The sequence below is a fragment of the Salmo salar genome, chromosome ssa10 (genome assembly GCF_905237065.1).
Source record: "Salmo salar chromosome ssa10, Ssal_v3.1, whole genome shotgun sequence".
In the NCBI taxonomy this organism is placed as follows: Eukaryota; Metazoa; Chordata; class Actinopteri; order Salmoniformes; family Salmonidae; genus Salmo; species Salmo salar.
Genome location: NC_059451.1, coordinates 120,941,750 through 120,955,750, shown reverse-complemented (window position 1 = coordinate 120,955,750; position 14,001 = coordinate 120,941,750). Strand labels below are relative to the sequence as shown.

At 46.6% G+C, this 14,001-nt stretch overlaps 1 protein-coding gene across 2 annotated transcripts in view; it reads left to right on the top strand.

The window, feature by feature from the left end:
* The window catches only part of cd82 (CD82 antigen), a 61,085-nt gene that overhangs the window by 14,404 nt on the left and 32,680 nt on the right, over nucleotides 1-14,001 (top strand). For both annotated transcript variants that reach the window (XM_045687164.1, NM_001140991.2), the window contains 1 exon segment: nucleotides 1,489-1,561. In XM_045687164.1, the coding sequence (XP_045543120.1) occupies nucleotides 1,489-1,561 (73 nt within the window).

The following is a 14,001-nucleotide window of genomic DNA, read 5'->3' as shown; positions in this document are numbered from 1 at the left end:
TGTCTGTCTGGGTTAATATGTGATGGTAGGTGGGGTGGTAGAGCGGTGTGGGTTTCCATTTCCAGGCCAGGGGAGGGGAGGTGGTGAATTAGCGGGACCCTCTCATCTTTTGAAAAAACCTCCCCTAGAGACCTCCTAGACATAGTCCCTATAAATTACACATGGAGTCTGTACTTAGACTCTTTATGGCCTTGTTACCAGGGAGATGGTGCCTCTAGCGCTAGAGGCTAGTGAGTGTTCTGGGCCGGGAAATAAGAATGAAAGGAAAAGCTCAGATCAGGTCCAGACCTCTTAGTTCTGGTCTAGACTCACAGTCGGTCACTAGTCTAGTTCCGTTTCAGCTGTTCAGCCTGGCATTTGTGCCAGTTTCCTGAACACATAACCTAGAACTGCCTGGTATTAAAAAAGCACTTTGGAGATTTTACTTCATCTGTATCTGGGGAAACTGTCCCTTTATGTGTTCAGTTTGTCTCTCTCTCCAATCAGACTCAGACTAAGAGATGGAGTGAGAGGATCTTATCAGTCCCAGATGTGAGAGGGGAGAGAGGGGAGTGGAGAGGAGGGAGAGAGGAGAGGAGGGAGAGAGGGGAGAGAGGAGAGAGGAGAGGAGGGAGAGGAGAGGAGGGAGAGAGAGGAGGGAGAGAGAGGAGAGGAGGGAGAGAGGAGAGGAGGGAGAGAGGGGAGAGAGGAGAGGAGGGAGAGAGGGGAGAGAGCGAGAGGAGGGAGAGAGGAGAGAGAGAGAGAGAGAGAGAGGAGGGAGAGAGGGGAGAGAGGAGAGGAGGGAGAGAGGGGAGAGAGAGAGGAGAGAGAGAGAGAGAGAGAGAGAGAGAGGAGAGAGGAGAGGAGGGAGAGAGGAGAGAGAGAGAGAGGAGGGAGAGAGAGGAGAGGAGGGAGAGAGGGAGAGAGGAGGGAGAGAGGGGAGAGAGGAGAGGAGGGAGAGAGGGGAGAGAGGAGAGGAGGGAGAGAGGGGAGAGAGAGAGGAGAGGAGGGAGAGAGGGGAGAGAGGAGAGGAGGGAGAGAGGAGAGGGGAGAGAGGAGAGGAGGGGGGAGGAGAGGAGGGAGAGAGGGAAGAGAGGAGAGGAGGGAGAGAGGGGAGAGAGGAGAGGAGGGAGGGAGGGAGGGGAGGGGAGAGAGAGAGAGGAGAGGGGAGAGGGGAGGGAAGGGAGAGGGAAAGGAGAGGGGAAAGAGGAGAAAGAAGAGATAGGGGAGGAGAGAGAGGGGAGAGAGGAGAGATGAGAGAGGGGAGGGAAGGGAGAGGGGAGAGAGGAGAGATAAGAGAGGGGAGGGGAGAGGAGAAAGAAGAGAGAAGAGAGAGAGAGGAGACAGAGTACGTCTGCACCCTCTGTCTTCTTTTCAAGACTTTTCCAGTGTTTTATCTCACAGATCTGGTATCTGCACTGACCTCTATATTTTCAGTAGTCTACTTGGTGGCCTTATATACTGTAGCTCCTGTAAAGCAAAATGTGTGAATTTCTGTTTCCTCTGTAGATCTTTGGAGCGTTGATCATGAGCTTTGGACTGTGGGTCCTTCTGGATAACCAGAGCTTCATCGCTGTTCTACGTAAGTTACACACACACACACACACACACACACACACACACACACACACACACACACACACACACACACACACACACACAGCAGTCTGTTCTGATACTTGGAAGTCAAAGTGAGGATTGAAAAGTGTGCTTGTCAGATCCTAAACCGTTACTACCCCAGTCTGTGTCCAATCCTAAACCCTTAGCTCAGTCTGTGTCCAATCCTAAACCCTTAGCTCAGTCTGTGTCCAATCCTAAACCCTTAGCTCAGTCTGTGTCCAATCCTAAACCCTTAGCTCAGTCTGTGTCCAATCCTAAACCCTTAACTCAGTCTGTGTCCAATCCTAAACCCTTAGCCCAGTCTGTGTCCAATCCTAAACCCTTAGCCCAGTCTGTGTCCAATCCTAAACCCTTAGCCCAGTCTGTGTCCAATCCTAAACCCTTAGCTCAGTCTGTGTCCAATCCTAAACCCTTAGCCCAGTCTGTGTCCAATCCTAAACCCTTAGCCCAGTCTGTGTCCAATCCTAAACCCTTAGCCCAGTCTGTGTCCAATCCTAAACCCTTAGCTCAGTCTGTGTCCAATCCTAAACCCTTAGCCCAGTCTGTGTCCAATCCTAAACCCTTAGCTCAGTCTGTGTCCAATCCTAAACCCTTAGCCCAGTCTGTGTCCAATCCTAAACCCTTAGCCCAGTCTGTGTCCAATCCTAAACCCTTAGCTCAGTCTGTGTCCAATCCTAAACCCTTAGCCCAGTCTGTGTCCAATCCTAAACCCTTAGCTCAGACTGTGTCCAATCCTAAATCCTTAGCTCAGTCTGTGTCCAATCCTAAACCCTTAGCTCAGTCTGTGTCCAATCCTAAACCCTTAGCTCAGTCTGTGTCCAATCCTAAACCCTTAGCTCAGTCTGTGTCCAATCCTAAACCCTTAGCTCAGTCTGTGTCCAATCCTAAACCCTTAACTCAGTCTGTGTCCAATCCTAAACCCTTAGCTCAGTCTGTGTCCAATCCTAAACCCTTAGCTCAGTCTGTGTCCAATCCTAAACCCTTAACTCAGTCTGTGTCCAAACCTAAACCCTTAGCCCAGTGTCGTGTCCAATCCTAAACCCTTAACTCAGTCTGTGTCCAAACCTAAACCCTTAGCTCAGTCTGTGTCCAATCCTAAACCCTTAGCTCAGTCTGTGTCCAATCCTAAACCCTTAACTCAGTCTGTGTCCAAATCTAAACCCTTAGCCCAGTGTCGTGTCCAATCCTAAACCCTTAACTCAGTCTGTGTCCAAACCTAAACCCTTAGCCCAGTGTCGTGTCCAATCCTAAACCCTTAACTCAGTCTGTGTCCAATCCTAAACCCTTAGCTCAGTCTGTGTCCAATCCTAAACCCTTAGCTCAGTCTGTGTCCAATCCTAAACCCTTAGCTCAGTCTGTGTCCAATCCTAAACCCTTAGCTCAGTGTCGTGTCTTTGGCATCATTAAAACTGAAGACCTATTTATCAAATAACTCTTTGTAATTATTCTTACGCGATTAACCTGATTAATCATGGAACTGTAATTAACTAGGAAGTCGGGGCACCAAGGAAAATATTCAGATTACAAAGTTATAATTGGTTGTAAAGTGGTTGTTCCACTGGATATCATAAGGTGAATGCACCAATTTGTAAGTCGCTCTGGATAAGAGCGTCTGCTAAATGATGTAAATGTAAATGTAAAATAATTTTCCTAGTATAACTTTCAGATATTTTAATATCTGATCACTTAGTCTTCTGATTAATGAATTATTCTTTACCTCATGTTAGTCTCATTCCAAACGTCGTAAATTGTTGGTTATCTGCACGAACCCAGTCTTCACTATGAGTCATCCATACATCAATTGTCTTAAAATCATTTATTTACTAAACTAAGTACTTCACAGAAAGGCATATAAAACAGTAGGTATCGTTACAAAGAAATGGTAGAGGAATGTGCCCTAGTGGGCTAAACCGGCATGGCGGCTTGTTAATAAATAAAACGGGAGTTGGGGTCAGCTGAGAAGGCACTACATAGTTGATAATTATAACAATTGAAATGCTAATCCTTTGCACATGAACGCTCAGTCATTCGGGAACAATTGCAATCAATATATATATTTACGCTCAGTGTGTCGTCGGGATCTCTGTTGAAAAGTTTGTTTCTGTTGGAGAGTCTGTCCGCCCTCTCTCTCTCTCTGTATCGTGGTTAGAATGGGTAGTTCAGAGTGACATTCATTCATGTCGTTATAGGACAGATGTTTTCGGCGGTTGTCGGTCTTCGCGTTCAATGATACCAAATTCCTAGCTGCAGACTAGCTGACTAATGATACCAAATTCCTAGCTGCAGACTAGTAATTCATATCAAAGATATCAAAGTTCTTATTCTGTCGGTATCGATAGTCTAAGAGTTTAACCACGTGGTATGGTTAAAGGTTCAGCCAGAGAAATGCATGGTCAAACCTTGGCCCTCTCGTTATCGAGGTAAGCTGGTCTCCAACCTTTAGCCATCTTGTAATTGAGGTAAGCTCGGTTTGGTGATAGAAAACCTAGGTGGGGGTTTTATTGGGAAGAACAGAAAAGGGCCTGTCCCAAGACGCCAGACCATAACTGTGCTCATGGGCGGTCCTGTGATTTAGTTAAACTCCCAAGGGAATTGGAGTTTCCTTCATTAAACAGTCCAAAATCACATTACACAATTTCACAAACAGTTCCATCCTTATTCATTCATTTTATACAACTATTTAGATGTAAGTCTCATAGCTGAGGCAATTGTATAAACATGATTATGGTAATGTGGCCGTATTGTCTCTCATGAGTTTCACAAAATTGTACCAAACGGACCAGTTTGTAGCTGGTTTCTTCACCGATCTTTTATACCTTCTCCAGAACATAAATGTCGTTCGGTTCTCCAGTTCTGTGAGGTGGAAGAAATTCCTTTGTCCTCTCTATGAAACTCACTCTCTCTCTCTATACTGTGGCAATGAGGAGGGTATCTCCTCATAGGAATTTACGACCTCTTCTGACCAAAGCAGCCTGGGTGTGGGAGACAGAGTTAGGGGGATGGTGCATAGGGAGGGGGGGTCAACTGTGCTCACTGTACCCAAAAAGGGCAACGTCATGACACCAATCTGTGCAGTTTATGTGGATTTTTATCTTATTGGCCCCATTCCCACAAACCCCACCCCAAGGGAAAATGGCTTTTAGCTCAGTGCAGAGAGATGTAAGCACTGAAACTAAAATGTCACCCTCAACGGAAAGCATGTGGTACGCTGTGGTACACTCAACCAGTAGAAACTAGAAATCCGTCTGGTACACTCAACCACTAGAAACTAGGAATCCATCTGGTCGCTCAACCACTAGAAACTAGGAATCCATCTGGTACACTCAACCACTAGGAATCCATCTGGTCGCTCAACCACTAGAAACTAGGAATCCATCTGGTTGCTCAACCACTAGGAATCCATCTGGTACACTCAACCACTAGAAACTAGAAATCATGTGGTCGGACAACACACACACACACACCTGCATTGCTTGCTGTTTGGGGTTTTAGGCTGGGTTTCTGTACAGCACTTTGAGATATCAGCTGATGTAAGAAGGGCTATATAAATACATTCGATTTGATTTGACAACCGGATTTCATAGTTTCACTTCAAAATTCGATAAACATATATTTTGACGTGTTTATTACCCGTGGTTACAGGGTTTATTCCCCGTGGTTACAGGGTTTATTCCCCGTGGTTACAGGGTTTATTCCCCATGGTTACAGGGTTTATTCCCCATGGTTACAGGGTTTATTCCCCATGGTTACAGGGTTTATTCCCCATGGTTACAGGGTTTATTCCCCATGGTTACAGGGTTAATTATGCATGGTTACAGGGTTAATTATGCATGGTTACAGGGTTAATTATGCATGGTTACAGGGTTAATTATGCATGGTTACAGGGTTAATTATGCATGGTTATAGGGTTAATTCTGCATGGTTAAAGGGTTAAAACAGAAGCAACTCAAAGGGTTAAGTTTAGGTATTAATTCCGATGTGGGGGGGATAGGTTAGGGCTATGGTTTGGGGAAGGCTTAAAACAAAATCGTTTAAAACAATGCGCTGTTTCTATCAAGTATCATGAAGTATTCTACCGGCTTGCTGGAGTATTGTAAACTGCTGCGGCGCAGTGGTCTGAGCAGCGCTCCTGCGCCGAGCATCACGAGTTTGCACCCGTGCTGGTCAATAGTTCTTACTTTTTGTTGGGTGAGCGCCGTGGAAGACATAGATATAAATCATATATCCTGATGCCTAGTCACATTATACATACAGTGCATTCAGGAAGTATTCAGAGACCTTGACTTTTTCCACATTTTATTTCATTACAGCCTTATTCTAAAATGGATTGTTTTTTTCCCCAATCATCAATCTACACACAATACCCTTTATCGACAAAACAAAAACATGTTTTTAGAAATGTTTGCAAATTTATATATATATACAATTTCAAATAAAAAATATATATTTACATAAGTATTCAGACCCTTTGCTATGAGACTCGAAATTGAGCTCAGGTGCATCCTGTTTCCATTGATCATCCTTGAGATGTTTCTACAACTTGATTGGAGATCACCTGTGGTAAATTCAATTGATTGGACATGATTTGGAAAGGCACACACCTGTCTATATAAGGCCCCACAGTTGACAGTGCACGTCAGAGCAAAAACCAAGCCATGAAGTTGAAGGAATTGACCGTAGAGCTCTGAGACGGGATTGTGTCGAGGCACAGATTTGGGGAAGGGTACCAAAACATTTCTACAGAATTGAAGGTCCCCAAGAACACAGTGGCCTCCATCGTTCTGAAATGGAAGAAGTTTGGAACCACCAAGTCTCTGAATGTCCTTAAGTGGCCCAGCCAGAGCCCGGACTTGAACCCGATCAAACATCTCAGGAGAGACCTGAAAATATCTGTGCAGCGACGCTCCCCATCCAACCTGACAGAGCTTGAGAGGATCTGTAGAGAAGAATGGGAGAAACTCCCCAAATACAGGTGTGCCAAGCTTGTAGCGTCATACCCAAGAAGCCTTGAGGCTGTAATCGCTGACAAAGGTGCTTCAACAAAGTACTGAGTAAAGGGTCTGAATACTTATGTAAATGTCATATTTCTGTTTTTAATTTGTAATAAATGTGCAAAAATGTATAAAAATCTGTTTTTGCCTTGTCATTATGGGGTATTGTGATGCCATTGTGGGGTATTGTGATGCCATTGTGGGGTATTGTGATGTCATTGTGGGGTATTGTGATGTCATTGTGGGGTATTGTGATGTCATTGTGGGGTATTGTGTGTAGATTGATGAGGGGGAAAAACAATGTAATCCATTTTAGAATAAGGCTGTAACGTAACAAATTGTGGAAAAAGTCAAAGGGTCTGAATACTTTCTGAATGCACTGTAGAACAACGTTCTCAGGACCTTCTGAAATGTCCAAAATCTACTTCTAGTGATCAGCCTGCTCACACACACACACACACACACACACACACACACACACACACACACACACACACACACACACACACACACACACACACACACACACACCGGGTCGGACACAGGGGGAAGTGACAGGCTCTCTTGATAGGTTAGTTATCAAGCCATCTCAAGGAGTCACATCCTGTGTTTGAGAATAGCAACTTACATCACACCTACTAACACTGCTCATAGACAGTGTCACTTCCCTACAGTGTCTTTTTGCAGGTATACACACACACACCTATATTCACACCTATATTCACACACACACACACACACACACACACACACACACACACACACACACACACACACACACACACACACACACCGTTGTCAGCTCTGTTTGGTGTGAGGAGGTAACAGAGATGTTACAGGTCTGTTTGGTGTGAGGAGGTAACAGAGATGTTGTCAGGTCTGTTTGGTGTGAGGAGGTAACAGAGATGTTGTCAGGTCTGTTTGGTGTGAGGAGGTAACAGAGATGTTACAGGTCTGTTTGGTGTGAGGAGGTAACAGAGATGTTGTCAGGTCTGTTTGGTGTGAGGAGGTAACAGAGATGTTGTCAGGTCTGTTTCGTGTGAGGTGCCCACCACCATTCCTACGTTAGTTGTTGGTTTCTTAACAACACAGACAGACAGCAAGTCAGTAGGAAGCCCCACTGTAGTCTCACCCTTATCCTACAGAGTGGAAGACCAGCCAGGGAAACATGGATAGGAAAGCTACCTACTATAAATCTACCTGATGTTTTCAATGTGTTCAGCCTCAGCTGGGAGCTGCAGTATCTCTTCGAGGAGACACTCCTCAGTGATGCTTCTTTTCATTTTATCAACTTTTTGTCACTTTCCTTTTTGAACTGCTTTGGAGATGTGCCTGTCTTGGAGAATAGTTCCATGCAGCAGGAGGTTAGAGTGCATATCTCCCAGGACTGTTTTCTTTCCTGCAGAACTCTGGACTTAATAGTAGTAGATTTGTTTTGTTTGAAATGATTAGTCTGTAGTGGAGTTGTGGAGTTGCAGAGACCAGTGAGATCAACTCCACCGAACCCTCTGAAACAGATCTCACTGGTCTCTCCAAATCCAACCTAACCCTCTGAGACAGATCTCACTGGTCTCTCCAAATCCACCCTAACCCTCTGAGACAGATCTCACTGCTCTCTCCAAATCCAACCTAACCCTCTGAAACAGATCTCACTGGTCTCTCCAAATCCAACCTAACCCTCTGAAACAGATCTCACTGGTCTCTCCAAATCCACCCTAACCCTCTGAGACAGATCTCACTGGTCTCTCCAAATCCAACCTAACCCTCTGAAACAGATCTCACTGGTCTCTCCAAATCCACCCTAACCCTCTGAGACAGATCTCACTGGTCTCTCCAAATCCAACCTAACCCTCTGAGACAGATCTCACTGGTCTCTCCAAATCCACCCTAACCCTCTGAGACAGATCTCACTGGTCTCTCCAAATCCAACCTAACCCTCTGAGACAGATCTCACTGGTCTCTCCAAATCCAACCTAACCCTCTGAGACAGATCTCACTGGTCTCTCCAAATCCAACCTAACCCTCTGAGACAGATCTCACTGGTCTCTCCAAATCCAACCTAACCCTCTGAAACAGGAATCTATATTTAGGCTGGAACGTCCATAGGGGCCTAAGTAATGAGATGCGACAGAGAAGAGTTTGACAAGTAACAACTCACAAGAACTGTGTTTTCCCAGATCTCTCCGTGACTCACACACATACACACCCAAACTGGACCTGTTTCCCCAGACCTCTCAGACTGGGTCCTCACTCTTCTCTGGTCATTTATCACGTTACAGGTCTCCCTCCAAAAAGAGGTCACTCATCTCAAGGGACTTTCCTGGCCAAAATAATGAAGGCTAAATGATCTATTTCACGAAGAGAGGGAGATTCTGGAATGACTGCCACTGCATCGCATCCAAGGCCACTGACTGTTGATTGGAGCCTGCTGTTTAGGCTATCTTTAACTGTGCTAGCGTCCCCACCTGCTGATCTGGGATCAGTTCCTCTCTGGTCATAGATTCTTACATTTTACATTTTAGTCATTTAGCAGACGCTCTTATACAGAGCGACTTACAGTAGTGAATGCATACATTTCATACATTTCATTTCATGCATTTTTTTATTTTTATTATTTTTGTACTGGCCCCCCTGTGGGAATCGAACCCACAACCCTGGCGTTGCACACACCATGCTGGCGTTGCAAACACCATGCTCTACCAACTGAGCTACAGGGAAGGCCAATTCTTCATCAGATTCTTCATCAGTAGGATCTAAAACTGATCCTAGCTCAGCCCTCGTACTCTGAGACACTTTGTAAATATGGCTGGTCTGACTGGATGTTCCAAACCAAGGTCAGTGTCGAGCTTATCGTTAGCCAGGAAGGGACATAACACAGAGCCCAGTCCGTCCTCTTCATCGTCCTACAACGGCAGCTCAGACCCACTGTTATTTATTATCCAGCTGTTCCTACAGTTTACATCCTGTATGTTTCCCCTGCTTCCTGGGACCAACCTTGAAGATAGCCCTTCCTCCTCTTCCTCCATGGGACGGGCTCCTATTCCGTCTACTCTCCTCCTCCTCTACAGAGCAGCAGGCTCCTCTGTAACTAACTAACTAGCAGCAGGCTCCTCTGTAACTAACTAGCAGCAGCAGGCTCCTCTGTAACTAACTAACTAACTAACAGCAGGCTCCTCTGTAACTAACTAGCAGCAGCAGGCTCCTCTGTAACTAACTAACTAACTACCAGCAGGCTCCTCTGTAACTAACTAGCAGCAGCAGGCTCCTCTGTAACTAACTAACTAGCAGCAGCAGGCTCCTCTGTAACTAACTAACTAGCAGCAGCAGGCTCCTCTGTAACTAACTAACTAGTAGCAGCAGGCTCCTCTGTAACTAACTAACTAGCAGCAGCAGCAGGCTCCTGTGAAACTAACTAACTAGCAGCAGGCTCCTCTGTAACTAACTAGCAGCAGCAGGCTCCTCTGTAACTAACTAGCAGCAGCAGGCTCCTCTGTAACTAACTAGCAGCAGCAGGCTCCTCTGTAACTAACTAGCAGCAGCAGCAGGCTCCTCTGTAACTAACTAACTAGTAGCAGGCTCCTCTGTAACTAACTAGCAGCAGCAGCAGGCTCCTCTGTAACTAACTAGCAGCAGCAGCAGGCTCCTCTGTAACTAACTAGCAGCAGCAGACTCCTCTGTAATTAACTAACAGCAGGCTCCTCTGTAACTAACTAGCAGCAGCAGGCTCCTCTGTAACTAACTAGCAGCAGCAGGCTCCTCTGTAACTAACTAACAGCAGCAGGCTCCTCTGTAACTAACTAGCAGCAGCAGGCTCCTCTGTAACTAACTAGCAGCAGCAGCAGGCTCCTCTGTAACTAACTAGCAGCAGCAGCAGGCTCCTCTGTAACTAACTAGCAGCAGCAGCAGGCTCCTCTGTAACTAACTAGCAGCAGCAGCAGGCTCCTCTGTAACTAACTAACTAACTAACTAACTAACTAACTAACTAACTAACTAACAGCAGCAGCAGGCTCCTCTGTAACTAACTAGTAGCAGCAGGCTCCTCTGTAACTAACTAGCAGCAGCAGCAGGCTCTTCTGTAACTAACTAGCAGCAGCAGGCTCCTCTGTAACTAACTAGCAGCAGCAGCAGGCTCCTCTGTAACTAACTAGCAGCAGCAGGCTCCTCTGTAACTAACTAACTAACAGCAGGCTCCTCTGTAACTAACTAGCAGCAGCAGCAGGCTCCTCTGTAACTAACTAGCAGCAGCAGGCTCCTCTGTAACTAACTAGCAGCAGCAGGCTCCTCTGTAACTAACTAGCAGCAGCAGGCTCCTCTGTAACTAACTAGCAGCAGCAGGCTCCTCTGTAACTAACTAGCAGCAGGCTCCTCTGTAACTAACTAGCAGCAGACTCCTCTGTAACTAACTAACTAGCAGCAGCAGGCTCCTCTGTAACTAACTAGCAGCAGCAGCAGGCTCCTCTGTAACTAACTAGCAGCAGCAGGCTCCTCTGTAACTAACTAACAGCAGCAGGCTCCTCTGTAACTAACTAGTAGCAGCAGGCTCCTCTGTAACTAACTAGCAGCAGCAGTAGCAGGCTCCTCTGTAACTAACTAGCAGCAGCAGGCTCCTCTGTAACTAACTAGCAGCAGCAGCAGCAGGCTCCTCTGTAACTAACTAGCAGCAGCAGGCTCCTCTGTAACTAACTAACTAACAGCAGGCTCCTCTGTAACTAACTAGCAGCAGCAGCAGGCTCCTCTGTAACTAACTAGCAGCAGCAGGCTCCTCTGTAACTATCTAGCAGCAGCAGGCTCCTCTGTAACTAACTAGCAGCAGCAGGCTTCTCTGTAACTAACTAGCAGCAGCAGGCTCCTCTGTAACTAACTAGCAGCAGCAGGCTCCTCTGTAACTAACTAGCAGCAGCAGGCTCCTCTGTAACTAACTAGCAGCAGACTCCTCTGTAACTAACTAACTAGCAGCTGCAGGCTCCTCTGTAACTAACTAGCAGCAGCAGCAGGCTCCTCTGTAACTAACTAGCAGCAGCAGGCTCCTCTGTAACTAACTAGCAGCAGCAGCCTCCTCTGTAACTAACTAGCAGCAGCAGGCTCTTCTGTAACTAACTAACAGCAGCAGGCTCCTCTGTAACTAACTAGCAGCAGCAGACTCCTCTGTAACTAACTAGCAGCATCAGGCTCCTCTGTAACTAACTAGCAGCATCAGGCTCCTCTGTAACTAACTAACTAACTAACTAGCAGCAGCAGGCTCCTCTGTAACTAACTAGCAGCATCAGGCTCCTCTGTAACTAACTAGCAGCATCAGGCTCCTCTGTAACTAACTAACTAGCAGCAGCAGGCTCCTCTGTAACTAACTAGCAGCAGCAGGCTCCTCTGTAACTAACTAGCAGCATCAGGCTCCTCTGTAACTAACTAGCAGCATCAGGCTCCTCTGTAACTAACTAGCAGCATCAGGCTCCTCTGTAACTAACTAGCAGCAGCAGGCTCCTCTGTAACTAACTAGCAGCAGCAGACTCCTCTGTAACTAACTAGCAGCATCAGGTTCCTCTGTAACTAACTAGCAGCAGCAGGCTCCTCTGTAACTAACTAGCAGCAGCAGGCTCCTCTGTAACTAACTAGCAGCAGCAGGCTCCTCTGTAACTAACTAGCAGCAGACTCCTCTGTAACTAACTAACTAGCAGCAGCAGGCTCCTCTGTAACTAGCAGCAGCAGGCTCCTCTGTAACTAACTAGCAGCAGCAGGCTCCTCTGTAACTAACTAGCAGCAGACTCCTCTGTAACTAACTAACTAGCAGCAGCAGGCTCCTCTGTAACTAACTAGCAGCAGACTCCTCTGTAACTAACTAACTAGCAGCAGCAGGCTCCTCTGTAACTAACTAGCAGCATCAGGCTCCTCTGTAACTAACTAGCAGCATCAGGCTCCTCTGTAACTAACTAGCAGCATCAGGCTCCTCTGTAACTAACTAGCAGCAGCAGGCTCCTCTGTAACTAACTAGCAGCATCAGGCTCCTCTGTAACTAACTAGCAGCATCAGGCTCCTCTGTAACTAACTAGCAGCAGCAGGCTCCTCTGTAACTAACTAGCAGCATCAGGCTCCTCTGTAACTAACTAGCAGCATCAGGCTCCTCTGTAACTAACTAGCAGCAGCAGCAGGCTCCTCTGTAACTAACTAACTAGCAGCAGCAGGCTCCTCTGTAACTAACTAGCAGCATCAGGCTCCTCTGTAACTAACTAACTAGCAGCAGCAGGCTCCTCTGTAACTAACTAGCAGCATCAGGCTCCTCTGTAACTAACTAGCAGCAGACTCCTCTGTAACTAACTAACTAGCAGCATCAGGCTCCTCTGTAACTAACTAACTAGCATCAGGCTCCTCTGTAACTAACTAGCAGCATCAGGCTCCTCTGTAACTAACTAGCAGCATCAGGCTCCTCTGTAACTAACTAGCAGCATCAGGCTCCTCTGTAACTAACTAGCAGCATCAGGCTCCTCTGTAACTAACTAGCAGCAGCAGGCTCCTCTGTAACTAACTAGCAGCATCAGGCTCCTCTGTAACTAACTAGCAGCATCAGGCTCCTCTGTAACTAACTAGCAGCAGCAGCAGGCTCCTCTGTAACTAACTAACTAGCAGCAGCAGGCTCCTCTGTAACTAACTAGCAGCATCAGGCTCCTCTGTAACTAACTAACTAGCAGCAGCAGGCTCCTCTGTAACTAACTAGCAGCATCAGGCTCCTCTGTAACTAACTAGCAGCAGACTCCTCTGTAACTAACTAACTAGCAGCATCAGGCTCCTCTGTAACTAACTAACTAGCATCAGGCTCCTCTGTAACTAACTAGCAGCATCAGGCTCCTCTGTAACTAACTAGCAGCATCAGGCTCCTCTGTAACTAACTAGCAGCATCAGGCTCCTCTGTAACTAACTAACTAGCAGCATCAGGCTCCTCTGTAACTAACTAGCAGCATCAGGCTCCTCTGTAACTAACTAGCAGCATCAGGCTCCTCTGTAACTAACTAGCAGCATCAGGCTCCTCTGTAACTAACTAGCAGCAGCAGGCTCCTCTGTAACTAACTAGCAGCAGCAGGCTCCTCTGTAACTAACTAGCAGCAGACTCCTCTGTAACTAACTAACTAGCAGCAGCAGGCTCCTCTGTAACTAACTAGCAGCATCAGGCTCCTCTGTAACTAACTAGCAGCAGCAGGCTCCTCTGTAACTAACTAGCAGCAGCAGGCTCCTCTGTAACTAACTAACTAGCAGCAGCAGGCTCCTCTGTAACTAACTAACTAGCAGCATCAGGCTCCTCTGTAACTAACTAACTAGCAGCAGCAGGCTCCTCTGTAACTAACTAACTAGCAGCATCAGGCTCCTCTGTAACTAACTAGCAGCATCAGGCTCCTCTGTAACTAACTAGCAGCATCAGGCTCCT